This window comes from Oncorhynchus kisutch, linkage group LG30 (genome assembly GCF_002021735.2).
Source record: "Oncorhynchus kisutch isolate 150728-3 linkage group LG30, Okis_V2, whole genome shotgun sequence".
Taxonomy (NCBI): Eukaryota; Metazoa; Chordata; class Actinopteri; order Salmoniformes; family Salmonidae; genus Oncorhynchus; species Oncorhynchus kisutch.
In genome coordinates, this window is record NC_034203.2 from 30,024,986 (window position 1) to 30,047,057 (window position 22,072).

At 40.8% G+C, this 22,072-nt stretch overlaps 1 protein-coding gene and 1 long non-coding RNA gene across 6 annotated transcripts in view; one reads left to right on the forward strand and one right to left on the reverse strand.

The window, feature by feature from the left end:
• Window positions 1–16,734, forward strand: part of LOC109874844 (CDK5 and ABL1 enzyme substrate 1-like) — a 31,225-nt gene extending 14,491 nt beyond the window's left edge. For 3 of the 5 annotated variants that reach the window (XM_020466871.2, XM_031810101.1, XM_031810102.1), the window contains 9 exons: window positions 3,164–3,235; window positions 3,606–3,698; window positions 5,082–5,159; window positions 6,765–6,870; window positions 7,041–7,200; window positions 7,537–7,643; window positions 15,081–15,187; window positions 15,397–15,604; window positions 16,179–16,734. In XM_020466871.2, coding sequence (XP_020322460.2) covers window positions 3,164–3,235; window positions 3,606–3,698; window positions 5,082–5,159; window positions 6,765–6,870; window positions 7,041–7,200; window positions 7,537–7,643; window positions 15,081–15,187; window positions 15,397–15,604; window positions 16,179–16,319 — 1,072 coding nt within the window. In that variant the 3' untranslated portion in view covers window positions 16,320–16,734. Of the gene's footprint in view, window positions 1–1,975; window positions 2,013–3,163; window positions 3,236–3,605; window positions 3,699–5,081; window positions 5,160–6,764; window positions 6,871–7,040; window positions 7,201–7,536; window positions 7,644–15,080; window positions 15,188–15,396; window positions 15,605–16,178 lie in introns of those variants that run through there. The other 2 variants (XM_020466873.2, XM_020466872.2) reach the window with 2 other exon arrangements.
• LOC116358592 (uncharacterized) lies at window positions 4,018–10,418 on the reverse strand. Its single transcript, XR_004206356.1, has 2 exons — window positions 7,502–10,418; window positions 4,018–7,287 (listed from the first exon to the last, which is right to left on the reverse strand). It is a non-coding gene; the product is annotated as an uncharacterized LOC116358592 (long non-coding RNA).
• Window positions 16,735–22,072: the final 5,338 nt, after the last annotated feature.

The window sequence follows — 22,072 nt, forward strand, 5'->3', positions numbered from 1 at the left end:
GTAAAAAGGGCTTTATAAAATACATCAGCAGTTGTCACAAAGTGCTACACAGATACTCTTCTTGCTGTGGAGATAAGAGTACATGGCCATTGAGGCCAGATCGTTTATCAAGATGAACAGCAGGGTCACATAATAACCACAGTGGTTAGAGGGTGCAGCAGTTCAACACCTCTGGAGCAAATGTCAATGATCCATCTCTTTGACCTTCACAGAGGGGATGTGATGAGAATTCATAACATGTAGGCTACATGCTTTCCTTCATTACTTTCTTGCCAGGTTTCTCTCAAAAGAGAGGTTCTCAACTTCAAGAGATTATCCTTGTTAAATATGAAGATGTAAATGAATAAATTCCTCCATCTCAGTGCAGAGTGGATGTATGCCATGTAGCTGACCATGTTTACAGTTTCTGGCACATCTCAGTGCTAGACATTTTAGAACTTGTTTCCTTTCCAATTGCTGTTTCTAACCACATTCCCCCGTAAACATGATGTAGTCTCACCTAATGTGGTATAAAGACTGTTGAATCATCCTCTGTTGGTGTAGGCTTGCTTACTGCTGGGAGTTTGTCAAGGACAGTCATTTTTTGTTAATTTGTTCTGCTGTTCTGTAGTTGATTAACTAGCCGGAGAGCATACTCTTATCATCAGCTCATTCTTTCTCTCTCGCTGAATTGGTAATTGAAGAGGTGACAAGTCAAGTTGAGTGTCATTGAGTATATTTAAATAAGTACCACATGTTTAGTGGAGCCTGAAAGCTTGGTGACAACTGACAAGCAGGCTGGCAGGAGTTGTGCAATATGTTTTTTTATTTTTTATAGTAATGGGCTAATAGATTTTGCACTGGCTAAGTCATGCAACCCAAGTGTGAAAGAAAGGCCTGTGTGTGATGAAACAGTGTTACAACAAAATGAACCAGCCATTGTCTTTATCCTCTTATGGCATATTTCCATACAGGATTTACCTCAGTCTTTTACCCAAAAGGCCGGTATCCGTGTCTAAATGGGCTACTGGTACTTTTCAGCCAGCATTTGCATAACAATGGCTAACTGTGAACTTTAACACCTCTCAAAGCAACTGTTTTGATTATGCAGAGGTTGTTGATTCTGCTAGCTATGGAAACAATTTCCTTAGTATAACATGTATGTATACACTGATGTTAGTAGAAAAGCAGCATTAATTACCAACTAAACCAGTTCCTTACTCTAGATTAGAATGTTCTAACCATTCTACATGATCTCACACAGAGGCTACTGGTCAGAATGTAGAACACAACAGTGATCATTGACCACAGCAGCCAGCCAGTCAGTCACACAGTGCTGGTGTCAATGATTACAGCTTTGCTTTGTAAATAAGCCACTGTGCCTGACAAGACGGCACAGTACAAAGTCAAACATCAAACTTGAAGGTAATGTACATGGGCCAGACTAAGAGGTCCAGTTAGTTTAGGCTACTCATTCATTCTCCAGACCGTTAAAGAAATATAAAAATGATTGTTATGGATGATCACTTGTTGATTTTAGATCGTCAATGATTTAAGATTTGGGTTCAAACCAGTACAATGTTGACATTTTTTCTAAGATTTCCCAATACTGATATAACGGGACAGTAGTGGAGAGGGTAGTAAGTTTTAAGTTCCTCGGCGTACACATCACGGACAAACTGAATTGGTCCACCCACACAGACAGCGTTGTGAAGAAGGCGCAACAGCGCCTCTTCAACCTCAGGAGGCTCAGGAGGCTGAAGAAATTCGGCTTGTCACCAAAAGCACTCACAAACTTCTACAGATGCACAATCGAGAGCATCTTGTCGGGCTGTATCACCGCCTGGTACGGCAACTGCTCCGCCCACAACCGTAAGGCTCTCCCGAGGGTAGTGAGGTCTGCACAACGCATCACCGGGGGCAAACTACCCGCCCTCCAGGACACCTACACCACCCGAAGGCCATAAAGATCATCAAGGACAACAACCACCCGATCTACTGCCTGTTCACACCGCTATCATCCAGAAGGCGAGGTCAGTACAGGTGCATCAAAGCAGGGACCAAGAGACTGAAAAACAGCTTCTATCTCAAGGCCATCACTGTTAAACAGCCACCACTAACATTGAGTGGCTGCTGCCAACATACTGACTCATCTCCAGCTACTTTAATAATGGAAATTGATGTAAAAATGTATCACTAGCCACTTTAAACAATGCTACTTAATAATGTTTACATACCCTACATTACTCATCTCATATGTATATGTATATACTGTACTCTATATCATCTACTGCATCTTGCCATCTTTATGTAATACATGTATCACTAGCCACTTTAAACTATGCCACTTTATGTTTATATACCCTACATTACTCATCTCATATGTATATGTATATACTGTACTCTATATCATCTACTGCATCTTGCCATCTTTATGTAATACATGTATCACTAGCCACTTTAAACTATGCCACTTTATGTTTATATACCCTACATTACTCATCTCATATGTATATAGGGTACTCTATACCATCAACTGCATTTTGCCTATGCCGTTCTGTACCATCACTCATTCATACATCTTCATGTACATATTCTTTATCCCTTTACACTTGTGTGTATAAGGTAGTAGTTGTGGAATTGTTAGGTTAGATTACTCGTTGGTTATTACTGCATTGTCGGAACTAGAAGCACAAGCATTTCGCTACATTCGCATTAACATCTGCTAACCATGTGTATGTGACAAGTAAAATTTGATTTGATGGAGGTCAACCAGTGGATTTGGGTAGGACTACCTTGCTTACTGTTAGATAAGGAGTGATGTGGTTAATACCATTAATTCTGAAGAAATGTGTTCAGGGTTTATCATGAACAAGGAACCTCACTCTATTGACATTTAGGCCTCTTTGCGAAAGCCCATGATTAAAAGTGATTCGACCATTTTATTACATCAACACATTTCTTTCTCTGTTATGGTAAGCCAAGGGTTTTAACCTGCATAATCATTACCAAATAAATGACCATCATTTAGCAAATATCTTGCAATTCAGAATGACGGATTCTAAATGGGCCTAATACATAGTGTCCAGTCTTTCCTCTTCCAGGGCCAGGTAGAGCTGGTTAGCAGCAACACAAGTTGCTTGTAAAACTCAATACCAGCTCCTTATTTCCCTTTTCTCCACAGACGGAGGCTCATCTCTCAGCGATCCTCCTTGGAGACACTGGAAGACATTGAGGAGAACGCCCCTCTACGCAGGTATTGTATTGAAACAACGGTCACAGATCACACAACTCGTCACACCACCCAGAAACATACATTTGGTTTGCTCATATTTTCCTCTCGTTTTAGAGCGATACTCGAGAAGTCAATAACAGCTTTGGCCTGGGAAGTATTTTGATAGATGATGACACTGGAGGAGCTGTAGTTTCACTTCAGTTTGCTATATGGAGACATTTTATGTCCTTTGGGGTGGTGGTGGGAACATCAGGCAACACTGTAATGTCTTGGTCTGGATCAGTCTCTCTGTTTACGGTTGTTAAAGACATGTTGTGGTCTTTTACTGCTCCAAATGGATCTCAATGAATCACATTTGTTTTGATCTGTCTTGAATAAAATGTGTTTTTAGATGCAGAACCCTCTCAGGTTCACCCCGACCAAAGAGCTTCAAAAAGGTCCACTTCATCAAGAACATGAGGCAACATGATATGCGCAATGGAAGGTATGAATGAAAACAACCCCATCCCTAATTCAATACAAACCTTCAATAGAAAATCCCCCCAATGAAAGCACAGTAGTTTGAATACCCCTCAGGTTAATGAAATCTACTAGAGATGTAGCTCACTTATTCTAAGCTATTCCTTATTGCTTAGTACTATCAATCAATTTACTACATTTATAATTCATAGGATAATTTATCAGACTGATCAGCAGTTCATTGAAAGATTAATCTTCACAGAAATTCTCTCAAATTTAGTTCATATTTCATATTGTCAAAGCTATACATTGAGGACCACACCCTTGAATCATGAAACGCATCACACTATCTCACTTTTATAAACAATGATACATGCACTTTCACTTAGATATTCCAGAGCACTGAAGAAATTTGGTCACACAGATGTTAATGACTTATTTGATATATAACACAGTGATACTGTATGTAGCTAGTGTACAGCAGCTTCTCTCAGTAATAAATACTATAGGCTTTTATGGATATTTCCTGGAATCTAAAAGAAATTGGACAGTTAAACTATTTCCACAGCACTTGATTTTGTATTACACAGATTATTCAACTATCTTTTTTAAATTTTTAATTCTGGATGTTTTGAACTTACAATCCTCAAGCTTCTTTTACACTTGGGTGTGTACCGGACCTATTTATTTTGATGAATTGTTATATATCTGTCTTGACAGGTATCTGAATGGGTGCAAAGCCTTTCTTTTGGCCCAGGAAGAAAAAGGAGTGTGCTGATACATTCTGCCTTCAATAGTAGCTTTTAATAAAGCTTATTTCTGGATTCTAGGTGGTTGAATTGGGACAGCAACTGTTGTGCTTTACATTCAATCTCTATGCAGTTGCGGTTTTTATTTACTCTTATCTAGCTAATCAGTGTGCCATATACAGCAGTAATGAATTGCCATACATCCCATTCTGCCTGTGACGTTGATATTGATCAGTGAGTAGGCCTGTTTTATGTCATAACTCAAAAAGTATAAATCAGTGACAAAGTTTTATGAAGCAATTTCTCAATGAATTGTAGCAGCAGTTATGCAAACCACTGAGGAGTGGTTCAATTTGACTGTACTATAGGTTTTTACCTCGCGTGCAGCTGCTATTCTGATATTGTACGATAAACAAGTTTGGTCTTGTTTAGTCTCCAAAGCAAGACATGGCTAGTATCATTTGAAAAGATCTGCATAATTTTGTTCCCAAACCTCTGACTACATATTACATACTCCATAATACATTCACAGAACACATAAAAAAAAACAGTATTTCATTTAGTTTTCTAAATCTTGATTGTTTTACTGCTCACTTTTTCCTCCATCTTAATCTGTAAATCTGAGTGTCTTTTTCACCTAGTTCATTTTGTTTTTATAGGATAGTCCTAATCAGTGGCAGAAGATCCTTGTATAGTGTATTTTCTGTCCTGCCCTATCGAGATTGTAGCCAAGCAGGGTATGTATCCTACAGCATGCCAACCTCCATTTTTCCATCCTTCGTTCCCTGCTTTCCCCCGTTCTCACATCCCTTTTGTTTCTGCCGATATATAACTAGTACTTTATTACATTGGGACGGGGATAACATTATTACAATGAACAGTGTTCTAGACGGGTTGGTTTTGGTGGATGCTTTTTTACTACAACAAAATAAATGTTTGCAAGAGAGGTGAACAAGTAATCTACTGAATTAATTAATTTAAAAGTAATGAATCACACCCATTTTAAGGATTGTATCCATGTCACTATGTTTCCATGTAGGCCTGTAGTCTGCTGTATCTAGACTATTTGTCTTTGGAAGACATGAGGTTGTTTAGATTCATTCTAATACGACTTCGTTTTGCCCATTGCAACCGTCTCTGGCTTTGCTGTTATCATTTAGGCTGCACTTTTCCTCAATTCGTTGCTGCCCTCAAAGATTCCGTAGCATGTTTTTATCTCAGCACTTTAACTTAACTTTGCATGCGCTTTGCTGCGATTGCATAACATACACTTACATTTCAGAGTGGTCCCAAATGATCCCTCCATAACCATAACAGAGCATTATGTAGTTTCTGTTTGGAGTTTACACATGACATTTCAGTTTGTTGTTGTTCATATTGTTCTCCCTGTGCGGTTAGAGATTATATTTCTTGGCCCTTGGAAGAGAGCCTGGCTTACCAGTAGTCAGACTGTTGTTTTTTCTTATTGCAACACGAGGTTCAGACTCCTTCGTGTTATGGGGATCCACGGTAGTCTTGAACTCTTTCTGGTCTGTTATATAGCTTCCCACCTGGCCTGCCTGCCTGGGGAAAGAGGCAGTGTTGGTTTGACCTGGGTCCTGGTGCCTCCCAATGAAATAGGTTGTTTTGGAGGAAGTGAGAAAGAAAAATGACTGATTAACACAGAGAATACAATGGACAGAGAGAAAGAAAGCACCATTTAGTGGGCTTAGTGAGGAGCAGAACAGGGTAATTTATGCAGCCTAATCTTCCTAAGCCTAACCCTACAACGAAGGGTTAAAGAGCTAATGAATCCCCTAATGTATTCAATAGCCTCATTCCTGACTGCCCAATGCTGCTAATTGGCGGTTGAGATTGCTTGGCTGAGTGTCATTGCAGCAAAATGCACTTTGACTATGTAGAGAACTGACCAAGCTAAAATCCCATGCCCTGTCTTATACTCAGTACCATATAGGCCTAAAATAACAATTATCTAAATGATGTCCACAAGCCCAAGCTTCTGTCTTTTAGGACTTTTTCCTGGAATGTTTTCCTTTCTTGCCCCAATTAGTGTTTTTGTTGATTTACCCCAGTGTTTATAATAACTGGGTGATTCAATTGCTTTGTTAATTAGCTCAGTCCTATCTGGGGCATTATGGCACTGTGGAATTCTGGGAACATGGAATGATAGCTTCTCTACCTGGTCTAATTCCACATTCCTTTTTTAGAGCTTCCATTTATTTTCTGTGTGATAGATGGTGAGAGAGATGCTGAGGTGGAGTCTAGACCCTAGACAGAAGACTGTTTGGCAGGGGGTGTGGGTTTTAGGGGAAGGGGTGTCTAAAGGTTTTGTGCCCCGGCAGGGATGTGAAACTGGAAAGCGGGCGGCAGCGTCACCCCTCGGGCGGGGTCAGTGCCAAGGAGATGGTGATCGGGCTGGAGGGAGTGGAGCTGGGGGCCTATGGAAAGGTGAGAGAGGATGGGAGACATATCCTTTCCTCCCTACTTTACTACAGATCAGTTATCACCTCAAGGAAGAGAATAGGGAAGGATTTTTGGAGTATGTAACAGCGGTCTAAACAGCGCAGACAGTGGTCCAATAACATGCTGTTAAAATGTGAGTATGTCTCTCTCCACAGACTGTATCATACACTCAGTTCCTGTACCCCACCAACGCCCTGGGCAGCGGACGCAGGAACACCATCGACTCCACTTCATCCATCGCTCAGTCTCGTAACGCCAGCCACCGCAGCCTCAGCTTGGGCCGGGCCAACAGCAATCAGAGCAGCATCGACACAGGTCAGTCATGTGAGTGAGTGGATTCTCTGGAGTAGTTGTGGCATTCATACAGGCCAGTGTGTGGATCCTCCGTCCTGGAGAGAGCCCCTGAATAGGTGTATATCAGAGTGAGGATGATACACATCACTTTTCCCCATCCACAGTGTGATGTTTTAGTTGATCAATTACTTAATTAAGTGGAAAAACAATTTGTATTTCTCGGCCCCAGTGTTTGTTTATCCCTGGCTCATTGTGTGACTAATATATAGTAATATGCCATTTAGCAGAAGCTTTTAGTAATTTGTGTATAGATTTTACGTACAGGTGGTCCCGGGACTGTCCTTTTGTCCTCTGCAGGGAATGATCTGGGGGACTTGATCCGGGAGTATGACCCCAATCTGTTGGACGATCCCCAGTGGCCGTGTGGGAAGCACAAGAGAGTCCTCATCTTCCCCTCCTACATGGTAAGAGACTACTCTGCTTACCAGAAATGGTTTCAAACAGTATTTGTTTCCTTTCAAGTACTTCATTCTTTATTGAGCCTGCCTTTATGCCACAGGGACAGGGTTTGTTCTTGAGACAAGTCCATTGGTTCCATTGCGCCAGACAACTCAATCTCGCACAGATAAAGTATTTGAACGATTTCAAATACTTTTTGAACACAGGTCTGCTGTTTACTATGGCCCTGCATGTTGCTCTCTTCACAACCAGGGATGTTTTTATTTATTACAGCCTGTCAAGAGTCCACCTTATGTAAGTAAGAGCAATGGGAATTAGGCTATTTGTGGTCAAGGACATTGTATTGCTGAATGGATCCATGGGTATTTCTCATGTTCATTTGTATCAAGCCATGCGATATCTTCCTTGTTTTTTTTTCCTGAAGAAAAAAAAAAGCATTCCCCCAAAAATATTGTCCGAAAAATAACTACAAAACAACTCCTATATACAGTGGGTCAAAAAAGTATTTAGTCAGCCACCAATTGTGCAAGTTCTCCCACTTAAAAAGATGAGAGGCCTGTAATGTTCATCATAGGTACACTTCAACTATGACAGACAAAATGAGAAAAACAAATCCAGAAAATCACATTGTAGGATTTTTAATGAATTTATTTGCAAATGATGGTGGAAAATAAGTATTTGGTCAATAACAAAAGTTTATCTCAATACTTTGTTAAATACCCTTTGTTGGCAATGACAGAGGTCAAACGTTTTCTGTAAGTCTTCACAAGGTTTTCACACACTGTTGCTGGTATTTTGGCCCATTCCTCCATGCAGATCTCCTCTAGAGCAGTGATGTTTTGGGGCTGTTGCCGGGCAACAAGGACTTTCAACACCCTCCAAAGATTTTCTTTGGGGTTGAGATCTGTAGACTGGCTAGGCCACTCCAGGACCTTGAAATGCTTCTTACGAAGCCACTCCTTCGTTGCCCGGGCGGTGTGTTTGGGATCATTGTCATGCTGAAAGACCCAGTCATGTTTCATCTTCAATGCCCTTGCTGATGGTAGGCTTTGTTACTTTGGTCCCAGCTCTCTGCAGGTCATTCACTAGGTCCCCCCGTGTGGTTCTGGGATTTTTGCTCACCGTTCTTGTGATCATTTTGACCCCACGGGGTGAGATCTTGCGTGGAGCCCCAGATCGAGGGAGATTATCAGTGCTCTTGTATGTCTTCCATTTCCTAATAATTGCTCCCACAGTTGATTTCTTCAAACCAAGCTGCTTACCTATTGCAGATTCAGTCTTCCCAGCCTGGTGCAGGTCTACAATTTTGTTTCTGGTGTCCTTTGACAGCTCTTTGGTCTTGGCCATAGTGGAGTTTGGAGTGTGACTGTTTGAGGTTGTGGACAGGTGTCTTTTATACCGATAAGTTCAAACAGGTGCCATTAATACAGGTAACGAGTGGAGGACAGAGGAGCCTCTTAAAGAAGAAGTTACAGGTCTGTGAGAGCCAGAAATCTTGCTTGTTTGTAGGTGACCAAATACTTATATTCCACCATAATTTGCAAATAAATTCATTCAAAATCCTACAATGTGATTTTCTGGATTTTTTCCCCCTCATTTTGTCTGTCATAGTTGAAGTGTACCTATGATGAAAATTACAGGCCTTGCACAATTGGTGGCTGACTAAATACTTTTTTGCCCCACTGTATAAATCATATACTGTATCAACTCACTGTAAGCCACAGGAGTCTATTTGACTGACCATTCTAATCAGCAAGGTCATTGGCTCAATCCCTGGCTCAGCTCCCACTCCTACTAGAGTCTGTGGTGTGTGAATACACTCCCGTCTCTCTACCCTGTAGATCTTTGAACAGCCATCATAACAGCTAGGTTGCTTCCAAAATTGCACCCTGTTCCCTCTATAGTGCAAAACTTTTGACCAGGGCCCAAATATTTAAATGAGTTAATGGCATTAGTTAATCACAATTTCTTTATTTACTCAAATTGGGCCAAAGCAGTACATTGAGTTATACTGCTTTGAAACTCAAATAATCTACATCCGAATGTTTTAATTAAGCAATAATGCACGAGGGGGTGTGGTATATAGCCAATATACCACGGCTAAGAGCTGTTCTTACGCACAAAACAACGCGGAGGCCATATACCACAAACCCCCGTGTCTTATTGTTATTATAAACAGGTTACAAATTAGAGCAGTAAAAATACATGTTTTGTCATACCCTTGATATACCACAGCTGTCGGCCAATCAGCATTCATTAAACAACACAATTCACTACAGCTATTAATGCTCCCAATGTTTAGGTAGGCCTACTCCCTCTTATCTATGTTATTGAAATTTAACACTTAAGCACAACACACACACACACAGCTTTAAGTTATGTTAAAGCTTCAGGCATTCTAAATGAGTGTGACAAAAGAAAAATAGAACTGGCTCTGGATACAAAGATCTTGTCCAACAATGTTATGAAAACACTAACCATCTGTACTGTTCAGATAACATTACACACATAGGCCTTCACACTTTCCCACCCTCTCACATCCTCTCGCTCTCACAGGGAGTTTATTATGCACTTACTCCCGCTCTCACACATCCGCTTCACACCCCAATCTTGCATATGCAGCCTACCTTTTCAAAAATGTATTTGAGTAGCCTATTCCTTTAAGGTTCTAACCTGTGCCATCCACATTTGTGCATAGCCTAGTCAGTGGTCAAGTAATCTGCTAGCTAGCCACACGGTCTTCAGCGCTGTAAAAGCGCAAGCATTGAGTATAGCTGTGTTCCGTGTTGTGTTCTGCTCATAAAAAAAGTCCGTACGGAAGCATGTGCGCTTAAAAAGTTCCGTGCGTTGAAGAAATAGACTCGATTAACGTTATAATTTTTTTTTTGCCGAGAAACATGTTAACTTTGACAGCCCTACTATTTTCTTTAACTGATTTTTCAGGTTCTACTACTAACTGTGTCATGATATACAAATCATTTTGGTATGTTTAGTTTCCTTTGTGATCAGATAAATATCTATACATTACATTCCTTTTAGTTAGAAAAGTAGCCACAAGTTTGCTGCAGTAGTCGAACTATAGTTACAAATAGCTGATGGTATATTTTGAACTCTGATGGGGAGCTGCATGGATGAATACTATCCATGACCAAAAATATCAAGTTAAAAATACTAGTTTGATAAGTTGTATTACTGCAAGCTAGAGCAAAGCAAATTACTTGGCATGATCTAACTTGGGCAATATGCTGTAAGTTCATAATTGTTATCTCTCTCTCTTATCACATACCCAGATTGAGTGTGGGTCAACTGCAGGGCTCCTTCTATCTTCCTAGATAACAGTTGAGCCTCTGACCTGAAATAAAGTTCAATGGCTAAATTACAGTAGGGGAGAGTCGGGTAAGTTGAGCCATTTTTTTTTTTTCATTCCGTCAAGGGAAATAGTATTCTTTCTAACAAACATATCTACATATATTTCAGGATGTTGTATATCCCTGGAAATAACCAGTATTCATGTAAACAGTACAGCTTGTCACTTGTCTCTTAATTATTTTAAGCATATTTTAACAGGTTTAACACCTAACAAACACTTTATACTTAAGTTTTTTTATTTTGAACATAGGACAGGTCCTGTTGTTACCTCATATCCCAGAGCTAATGCCTTGCAAAACACCTGGGAAGAAAACACTTCAACTTTCCGTTGGCTCAACTTACCCCAAGGCAAACATTTAGACTATTAGCCCACACAGCTTCAAGGATGCACTTTAATACGAGGTTTAGTATCTCATATTGAAGCTTATAGAGAGCCCAAATGATGTATAGAACAAATCTTAAAATATACATTGGTTTAGATACAAGCATCATGAAACCCTTTAGACACTAATTAATTTGACTGGTAAATATCTGTTTTTTAGACTTAACTTGCTTACCACTTTTACCATGTGGTTTCTTCCATTAGACTCCATGAAATGATGACCTCTTCCTAAATATTTGGTACAATTATACATTTTGTGTATAGTTTCCTAGAAACAAGGGCGATTCAACTTACCCCACTCTCCCCTACATCAACAGAATATACTGAGCTTGGAAATGTAAAGCATCACACTTTCTATAATATATTCTGTCTTTCCGTGGCCCGTGTATGGTGTGCCACCCAACTCCAATGTCTCGTGCTCCGACACTCAACCACCCAATGGAACTAGGGCTGAGCGATATGGCTGTATTATTATTTTTGGAATAATAAAAGTTCCACATTTTCTTTGAGTAGTGTGTGACCCTAGGGTGGCAACACATACATTATATGCGATTTCAATGGGTCTTTCTCCATTCTCATTTGTTTTATACTGACCAGAAATAATTAAATAATTTTCAGCATTTTCATCGCTAACTTGAGATCATTTCCACACTGCCACTTAGGGCAGCACAATATGGGCAAACAATCTAAGTCTTTTTTGTAAATGTTGTGATTTTTTTAGCAAAACACTTGGGTGAACTATTGGAATCATGGAAATATAATGAGTATTCTAATTATATGGTTAGAATATAATAGTGGGCACTTTTAAATTGTCTTGTTTGACAGGACAACAAATGAAAATGCCAGGGAGGAGTTATTGTGACAGGGTAGGAACAAGTGTTGTGTTTCCTAGGGGACCCTACAAGCTTTAGATACATGTTTTTTTTTTTCTTAACATATTCATGCAAGGAACAAGTGTTGTGTTTCCTAGGGGACCCTACAAGCTTTAGATACATGTTTTTTTTTTTCTTAACATATTCATGCTTTGCGTATTCCTCTTTGTTTGAGAAGATACTGTTGCACAAACATGCTGATTTTAGGTCTACACCATCACTGGTATTATCAGGCTGTATAGCTGATAACGTTTGCTCTGACTCCGTACATGTATTAGCTAGCTAGCTAATAATCAGCTAACTAGTAATTAACATCAGCGGCTAACACGATGTAGTCCTAACTTGCTAAGAAAATACAAACTAGCTGTTTGCAGATGTAAGAAACACAAACGAATCATGTAATTATATAACGCTAGTGGATTTCTATTAAGAGGCAAAGTGAAAACAGCATAGTTGTCATCAACATTGTTGCATTCAGACCGCATTGTCAAGGCAGCACATGCAAGTGTGTCGAGGAACAAATGCGTTCCTTAAGTGACGGGGCGGGGCTAGGTCTGTGTGGAAAGCCGCATGGAGAGAGAGATCAAAAAGATAATTACTTGACACATTGGAAAGAATTGACAAAAAAAAGAGCAAACTAGAAAGCTATTTGGTCCCAAACAGAGAGTACACAGTGGCAGAATACCTGGCCCCCGAAGGCAGACCTGGCTCTCAAGAGAAGAGGGGCTATGTGCACACTGCCCACAGAATGAGGTGGAAACTGAGCAGCACTTCCTAACCTCCTGCCAAATGTATAACCCTATTAGAGAGACATATTTCCCTCAGATTACACAAACCCACAAAGAATGCGAAAACAAATCTAATTTTGATAAACTCCCATATCTATTGGGTGAAATACCACTGCAATCTTGGACCGACTCTCTTCTCTGTATACATCAATGAGGTCACTCTTGCTGCTGGTGAGTCCCTGATCCACCTCTACGCAGATGACACCATTCTGTATACTTCCGGCCCTTCTTTGGACACTGTGTTAACAACCCTCCAGGCAAGCTTCAATGCCATACAACTCTCCTTCCGTGGCCTCCAATTGCTCTTAAATACAAGTAAAACTAAATGCATGCTCTTCAACCGATCGCTACCTGCACCTACCCGCCTATCCAACATCACTACTCTGGACGGCCCTGACTTAGAATACGTGGACAACTACAAATACTTAGGTGTCTGGTTAGACTGTAAACTCTCCTTCCAGACCCATATCAAACATCTCCAATCCAAAGTTAAATCTAGAATTGGCTTCCTATTTCGCAACAAAGCATCCTTCACTCATGCTGCCAAACATACCCTTGTAAAACTGACCATCCTACCAATCCTCGACTTTGGCGATGTCATTTACAAAATAGCCTCCAATACCCTACTCAACAAATTGGATGCAGTCTATCACAGTGCAATCCGTTTTATCACCAAAGCCCCATATACTACCCACCATTGCGACCTGTACGCTCTCGTTGGCTGGCCCTCGCTTCATACTCGTCGCCAAACCCACTGGCTCCATGTCATCTACAAGACCCTGCTAGGTAAAGTCCCCCCTTATCTCAGCTCGCTGGTCACCATAGCATCTCCCACCTGTAGCACATGCTCCAGCAGGTATATCTCTCTAGTCACCCCCAAAACCAATTCTTTCTTTGGCCGCCTCTCCTTCCAGTTCTCTGCTGCCAATGACTGGAACGAACTACAAAAATATCTGAAACTGGAAACACTTATCTCCCTCACTAGCTTTAAGCACCAACTGTCAGAGCAGCTCACAGATTACTGCACCTGTACATAGCCCACCTATAATTTAGCCCAAACAACTACCTCTTTCCCAACTGTATTTAATTTTAATTAATAAATTTATTTTGCTCCTTTGCACCCCATTATTTTTATTTCTACTTTGCACATTCTTCCATTGCAAAACTACCATTCCAGTGTTTTAATTGCTATATTGTATTTACTTTGCCACCATGGCCTTTTTTGCCTTTACCTCCCTTCTCACCTCATTTGCTCACATTGTATATAGACTTGTTTATACTGTATTATTGACTGTATGTTTGTTTTACTCCATGTGTAACTCTGTGTCGTTGTATCTGTCGAACTGCTTTGCTTTATCTTGGCCAGGTCGCAATTGTAAATGAGAACTTGTTCTCAACTTGCCTACCTGGTTAAATAAAGGTAAAATAAAAAAAATTAAAAAAATCACAGCAACAAGCTTTGTGACCTGTTGTCACAAGAAAAGGGCAACCAGTGAAGAACCACCATTGTAAATACAACCCATATGTTTATTTATTTTCCCTTTTGTACTTTAACTATAGACATTTGAAATGTCTTTATTCTTTTGGAACATTTGTAAGTGTAATGTTTACTGTAATCATTTTTTATTGCACCTTGGCAATGTCGACATATGATTCCCATGCCAATAAAGCCCCTTAAATGGAAATTGAGAGCAGAGAGAAATGACTCAAGTTGCGAAGTAAACTATAAAAATGGACGTTACACACGGCGTATCACATTTAACAAACCAAAAACTCAAATACTGTTATAAAAGTTAAAGTAAAAATCCAAAACGATCTGTGCACCAATATCATAAACACTGTATACTGCCCAGCTCTAAATGGAACCCAACACTGAATATAAAGATCCCTCCACCTTCCATAGTGAGACTGATGCTGCTGTTTCCTCTTCCACATATGTATACAAAAACCTATAACACTTGCACAAATTCAATAACAGACCCTAACACCAGTGCTGTCTGTCTGACACCAATACATTCATCTTCCTTTCAGACTACAGTCATAGAGTACGTCAAGCCTTCTGACCTCAAGAAGGACATGAATGAGACGTTCAAGGAGAAGTTCCCCCACATACGGCTGACCCTCAGCAAAATCAGGAGGTGGGGACGTCTAGTCCAAACTGAAATGATCAGTTTGGTGCAGCAGTATTTAATCCCTTGTGGTTAATTGTATCCAAATTGGTTTACTGACAATGGCCACACTATGATACTTACTGGGTTCTTCTTCTTAGCTTTGACCTTTTAGCGTTTGTCTTATCTCCCTGCCTTCACCACCTTCAACCCCCCCCCCCCCCCCCCCCCAACCCCAGCCTGAAGAGAGAGATCCGTAAATTGGCCCAGGAAGAGTGTGGCTATGAGGAACCCACCGTAGCCATGGCCTTCGTCTACTTCGAGAAGCTGGTCCTCCAGGGGAAACTCAACAAGCAGAACCGCAAACTCTGCGCCGGTGCTTGCGTCCTGCTCGCTGCCAAGATTGGCGGAGACCTCAAGAAGCACGAGGTCAAGCAGCTCATAGACGTAAGTGTCGTACTTTTGTCATCGTGCACTGGGCTTCGGCTCTGAGCAGCCTGGTGGAAACCATCAGTGCTTTCCTGTCACGCAGACAAACCGCGATCCTGCAATGATTATAGGATTGTTATATCATATGAATTCATTACAAGTGTTTCCTGTAAAGCTGGAATCCTTAGTGGTGAAACTGCCATATCCGTTTGCGATATTACAACAACAAAAACATTACTTCAAACAACGAACACTTTTTTTTCCCCCCATCCACAAAAACAATGACAAATGCGTCTGGGGCGACCAGTGGCGGCTGTTTCACCTTTTGCGGATCCCAGCTTTAACGTTAAACTTTTGTAAAAATTTAATAAAAATATGATAGGATGGTAATATAATATTGATGTGGTTATTTGTCAAGCATTATAAATATCTGCGTGACAGGAAAGAACCACATGACAGATAGCAACGTGGCTAGCTCACGGATCGTAGACAAAAGTATTTGTCACTACATATTATTCACCTAATATATTAAGTAGTACAGTGGTTTAGTTACTACATCACCTCTCCTCTCCCTTTTTTTCCTAATTTGTAGAAACTGGAGGAGAGGTTTCGTGTGAACAGGAGAGAGCTGATAGCCTTTGAGTTCCCTGTGCTTGTAGCCCTGGAGTTCAACCTGTACCTGCCTGAGCACGAGGTCATGCCCCACTACAGACGCCTCGTCCAGACCTCCTAGCATTAGTGACCCGTCAGGAGGAGCACCTAGACCATGCCCTTCTGATCCAGGACCAGAATCTACACCACACCCTCCTCCCCACCCCACCACTGGGTGCCATGACCATGTCTCCTCTCTGCAGCCTAGGGATCCATTATGGACCATGATGTGGGAGCTCCACTACACTCTACTGCAGGCCACATTCATATGTTCATTTTCAGATCAAGACTTGAAAGCAGCCAAAGTGACACGTATTTCCATACACATATTCTTACTTCAACTTCGACTTTTACTCCTACATTCGAGACTAGTTACATATTCAAAATACTTACACTATCATTCAAAAGTTTGGGGTCACTTAGAAATGTCCCTGTTTCTGAAAGAAAAGCACATTTTTTGGTCCATTTAAAATAACATCAAATTGATTAGAAATCCAGTGTAGACATTGTTAATGTTGTAAATTACTATTGTAGCTGGAAATGACAGATTTTTTTTTATTGAATATTTACATAGGTGTACAAAAGGCCCATTATCAGCAACCATCACTCCTGTGTTCCAATGGCACATTGTGTTAAAAGGCTAATTGATCATTAGAAAACCCTTTTGCAATTATGTTAGCACAGCTGAAAACTGTTGTTCTGATTAAATAAGCAATAAAACTGGCCTCCTTTAGACTAGTTGAGTATCTGGAGCATCAGCATTTGTGGGTTTGATTACAGGCTCAATGGCCAGAAACAAATAACTTTCTTCTGAAACTCATCAGTATATTCTTATTTTGAGAAATGAAGGTTATTCCATGTGAGAAATTGCCAAGAAACTGAAGATCTCATACAACGCTGTGTACTACTCCCTTCACAGAACAGCGCAAACTGGCACTAACCAGAATAGAAAGAGCAATGGGAGGCCCCAGTGCACCACTGAGTAACAGGACAAGTACATTAGTGTCTAGTTTGATAAACAGATGCCTCACAAGTCCTCAACTGGCAGCTTCATTAAATAGTACCCGCAAAACACAAGTCTCAACGCCAACAGTGAAAAGGTGACTCCGGGATGCTGGCCTTCTAGGCAGAGTTGCAAAGAAAAAAACATATACTGGCCAATAAAAATAATAGATTAAGATGGGAAAAAGAACACAGATACTGGACAGAGGAAGATTGGAAAAAGTGTTATGGACAGACGAATCTAAGTTTGAGGTGTTCGGATCACAAAGAAGAACATTCGTGAGACGCAGACAAAATGAAAAGATGCTGGAGGAGTGGTTGACGCCATCTGTCAATCATGGTGGAGGCAATGTGATGGTCTGGGGGGGCTTTGGTGGTGGTAAAGTGGGAGATTTGTACAGGGTAAAAGGGATCTTGGAAGAAGGAAGGCTATCACTCCATTTTGCAACGCCATGCCATACCCTGTGAACGGCGCTTAATTGGAACCAATTTCCTCCTACAACAGGACAATGACCCAAAGCACAGCTCCAAACTATGCAAGAACTATTTAGGAAAGAAGCAGTCAGCTGGTATTTTGTCTATAATGGAGTGGCCAACACAGTCACCGGATCTCAACCCTATTGAGCAGTTATGGGAGCAGCTTGACTGTATGATATGTAAGAAGTGCCCATCAAGCCAATCTAACTTGTGGGAGGTGCTTCAGGAAGCATGTGGTGAAATCTCTTCAGATTACCTGAACAAATTGACAACTAGAATGCCAAAGGTCTGCAAGGCTGTAATTGCTGCAAATGGAGGATTCTTTGACGAAAGCAACGTTTGAAGGACAGAATTATTATTTCTAACCTTGTTAACATTTTCTATTCATTTTGCAACTCATTTCATGTATGTTTTCATGGAAAACAAGGACATTTCTAAGTGACCCCAAACTTTAACGGTAGCGTATGAAAGGGAGAATCCTATCTTCCTCCACTTTGAAAAACAAACAAAAAAATATCAACACTCTGCTTTTTTCTTTGAGGTTTCATGTCATATTTCTAGTTAAAGAGCATTGCAAGATGATTTTTTTTGTCAAAGCAAATTATTGCTTTGTGATTGTTACATTTGCACTAATCACATTTTTATTTTTAGATCCCATCTTTTTTGAGAGAGAGATTATTGATTTCATTGGTCCCTCGTTCCTATGTGGAACTTTGGCTTGTTTTGGTTGCCTTATGATCATCATACGAATGAATTGCACTGCAGCTTTTGACAGGACTGTTATCAAAGTGAATGTGCTTTTTGAAAGACATTTTCCAGTCTCCTCACTAGAAGTATACTTTTGAATAATGCAGATATGGATGGATGTGATTTGAGAATGACTTGTGATGAAACAAACGGATTCTGATCAAGTTCAGTTGACTCAAACCACAAAAGGGCAAGTTGGTGTAAATGGTTCCATTTATTTTCTCATCCATTTTCCCTTTTCTATTTTCTAGCCACCAATCCCACTATCAGCATGACAATTTATTTTTAAAAAATTGGTAAAATACACAGATTTAATGGGATTTTATACGGTATAGTATTCAGTACATTTAAGTACTCTTCTTGTTTTCTACCTGTGGAGTGCTTGCTTTGGACATTCGGTGACTGACCCACTCTTATCAGTGTGTAGTCTCCTGTGCTCTATGTTAGAGTGAGTTATCAGTGCGTTTCTGGTGCTATACTGGAGTGGGTGAAAAGGTATTGGAAGCAAGTCATGATGATGCCAATGACCAATGATACAGATCTGGTATTGAAGCTGAACTTCTTAATCACAATATCTGTCATGACCGGACCAAGTGTTTAAATGGCATGGTATCTGTCATGACCGGACCAAGTGTTTAAATGGCATGGTATCTGTCATGACCGGACCAAGTGTTTAAATGGCATGGTATCTGTCATGACCGGACCAAGTGTTTAAATGGCATGGTATCTGTCATGACCGGACCAAGTGTTTAAATGGCATGGTATCTGTCATGACCGGACCAAGTGTTTAAATGGCATGGTATCTGTCATGATCGCAATATTGTTGTGCCACCAATCTTTTATGACGAGTGGTTCAAGCTCGAAAGTCACATGGATACATTGTTCAAGTAAAAATAGACCATGTGTGAATTGCCATGTGTTTGAATCAGGCCTATTGTATTCAACACAGAAGGGTTGAATAAAATAGTTGTATTTTACTTTAATCTGATTGCTGTGATTGAGTAATCAGAAAAGATGGATAGTGCTGAAATTGGGGTGAAATACATTTGGGAGAAGTTCTGATTCTATTTGTAAGCCCAAGAGGTTTTGCCATAGGATACCCACTTTTAGGCTTTTCCAGAAAGCTGATGGTCAACAACATTCAAATACACGTGCGTATGTTTGTAAATATACTGCTTTGCTTGTTCAATAAAAACAAGATTCCTGAAATGTGAGTGGCTTCGCTTAATTTGGTGTTACTCTCTCCTGATGTTGCTGAATTGATTTACTGCCATAGCATGAGATATCTGGTTTCACTCTTAATATTTGTTTGCAGAAAACCAATAGCATTTTTTACAATTCAACCATGCATGAAGCAGTGCATGTTTCTCATTATACAAATCCTAAACCCTTGAACGTGAGGTTTAGCCCAAATGTTAAAAAGCCTGTGACACATCAGCACTGTGATGTTGAGTCTGTCACCCATCCGGTTGTAATTTACCAGGAATATTAAAGTATGTCTCACATATCACTTTGCATTAGAGCATCAGAAACAACTCCAAGTCAGTGCAAGTTGAGAAGGCCAGCCAGTGCTAGTGAGTTGTGGCTCTCCTATATGGAGCTCAGGGAACATGTTGTGCCCGGCTATGGCTCTGATGCAATCTGAGAGGACAGTTTCTCAGGGAGAGGGAGGAAGGAAAATATAGCGAATGGGAGGGAACAAATGGGCTCTCCCAGTACCGTCTGACACACATCCAAGGTAAACAAGGCGGGCGGGCAGTCACGCCAGTCCCAGTCTTGTGCTAACATCAAAACAAACAGTTCCAGGCCTGGCCACGGCCACATGGCCTATACGGCTTAGCCCTCTTCATTGATACCCCTAATACCCCTCTCAGAGCCTCATAAAATGACAATTGACTGCCCTTCCTGGGGTTGGCTCACACATCAGCCATCGCCATTGTACCAAATATGTGTTCCATCGTTTGGGGGGCAAGCCCCCTGGCCTAGTCTATTGCCCTTCCCGCTATTAAAATAACATTTGGCTGAAAACCCCCAGGCCTTTCCTCCCCCTTCTGATGCTGTGAGTGTTGCAGTGACTCAGGGCTTTTCACCCCAGGTCAGACCTTGGCCGCTGCTGGGCCCACCACCATTATGGCCTGGACGTTTGTAAACAAGGAAGTGAATGGTGAGTGTTGTGGCCATCAGTGGGAGAGGGACTCCCTAGTTGGCTGCTGGTCTGGTCAGCGGGGGGGGGGTGTGTGTGTGTGTGTGTGTATTCAGCGATGTGAAATGTTGCAGATAGAAATAGATATAGGGAATCATATCAATGTGAACGTTACAGACCCCAGACAGCACTGCAGGTGGACATGTGTGTGAATCTGATCTCCACAGGCATTTCACTATACATCTGCTAAACACGTATGTGACCAATAACATTTGATTTGAGATGACTCTCTAGTCCCGCTGTTCCACGCAGTCTAATTTGGCGTCAACTGAGCCCCGGCTGTAACAGAAAACCAGTGACGCAAAACAGGGTATGAAATGTCTCTCTCACCTTACTTATTAATGTACCCTTTAAAGTTATTCAGCCCAAGTGATTCAGTCAAGTGGAAAACATCGCCGGAAATTGAACCCCAAGGAAAGTGTTGGCAGCAATTAAGGGCACTCAATGACTTATTAGGGGTACTTTGGAGAAAGCCAAGGTGTTGACAAGAAGTATGTATATTTTCATGAACCAGCTTTGAGAGGTGTGGAGGTGTTGCAGAATTTGCTTTGGATTCCTGGTAGGCGACTAGCAGTCGCCACTACAATCGCTACATTATTTCACATTAAATATTTCCACTGCGGCAAGAAACGCAAAATGACTGGTGTTTTTCTTAATAACGTATTCAACTTGAGGAATGTAATAATGTACAGTTAGCCTTCTTACTTTTTGTGCCAGTAGAATGTTTACATCACATGCTTTAGTTTAGTGGGCTGCTGCCATTTTAGCCCACATTTCTACCCTGCCTTTTATTAACCATTTTGTGCTGTTAAAAACAAAGTGGTGTAATATGGGTTGACTCTCTTTCCTTAGAATAATGACTCTTATTCCAAAGTGCATAATGTACATTGAGGTCAGCAAATCATATTTTATCTATCTAGCGCTGGTGACCAATTAATGAGCTCATTCAGTCATAAAACCATATAGATTATTTTATGTTTCGTTCAATGACGATATATAAGGCCTCAGAGGGGGAATGGATAATTTTTCCAGGGATTGATAATCCATGGTCACAGTCATCCAGACCAGACAGACAGAGGCCACAGCCAGAACTCCAGAACAAACTGAATGGATGAAAAATGCTGTACTTGAATATCTGCAAAATACAGCAACCTTGCACCTGATAGATAGTAAACTACAGTATAGTTGCCGTTCATAAATATTACCTTGATGTTTCATGGCTATATACATATTCTAATTTTACCCCTTTTTCTCCCCAATTTCGTGGTATCCAATTGTTAGTAGCTACTATCTTGTCTCATCGCTACAACTCCTGTACGGGCTCAGGAGCGATGGAAGGTTGAAAGTCGTGCGTCCTCCGATATTCTAATTTCTTAAGCTGATTGGGGGACTGATGCTATAAATAA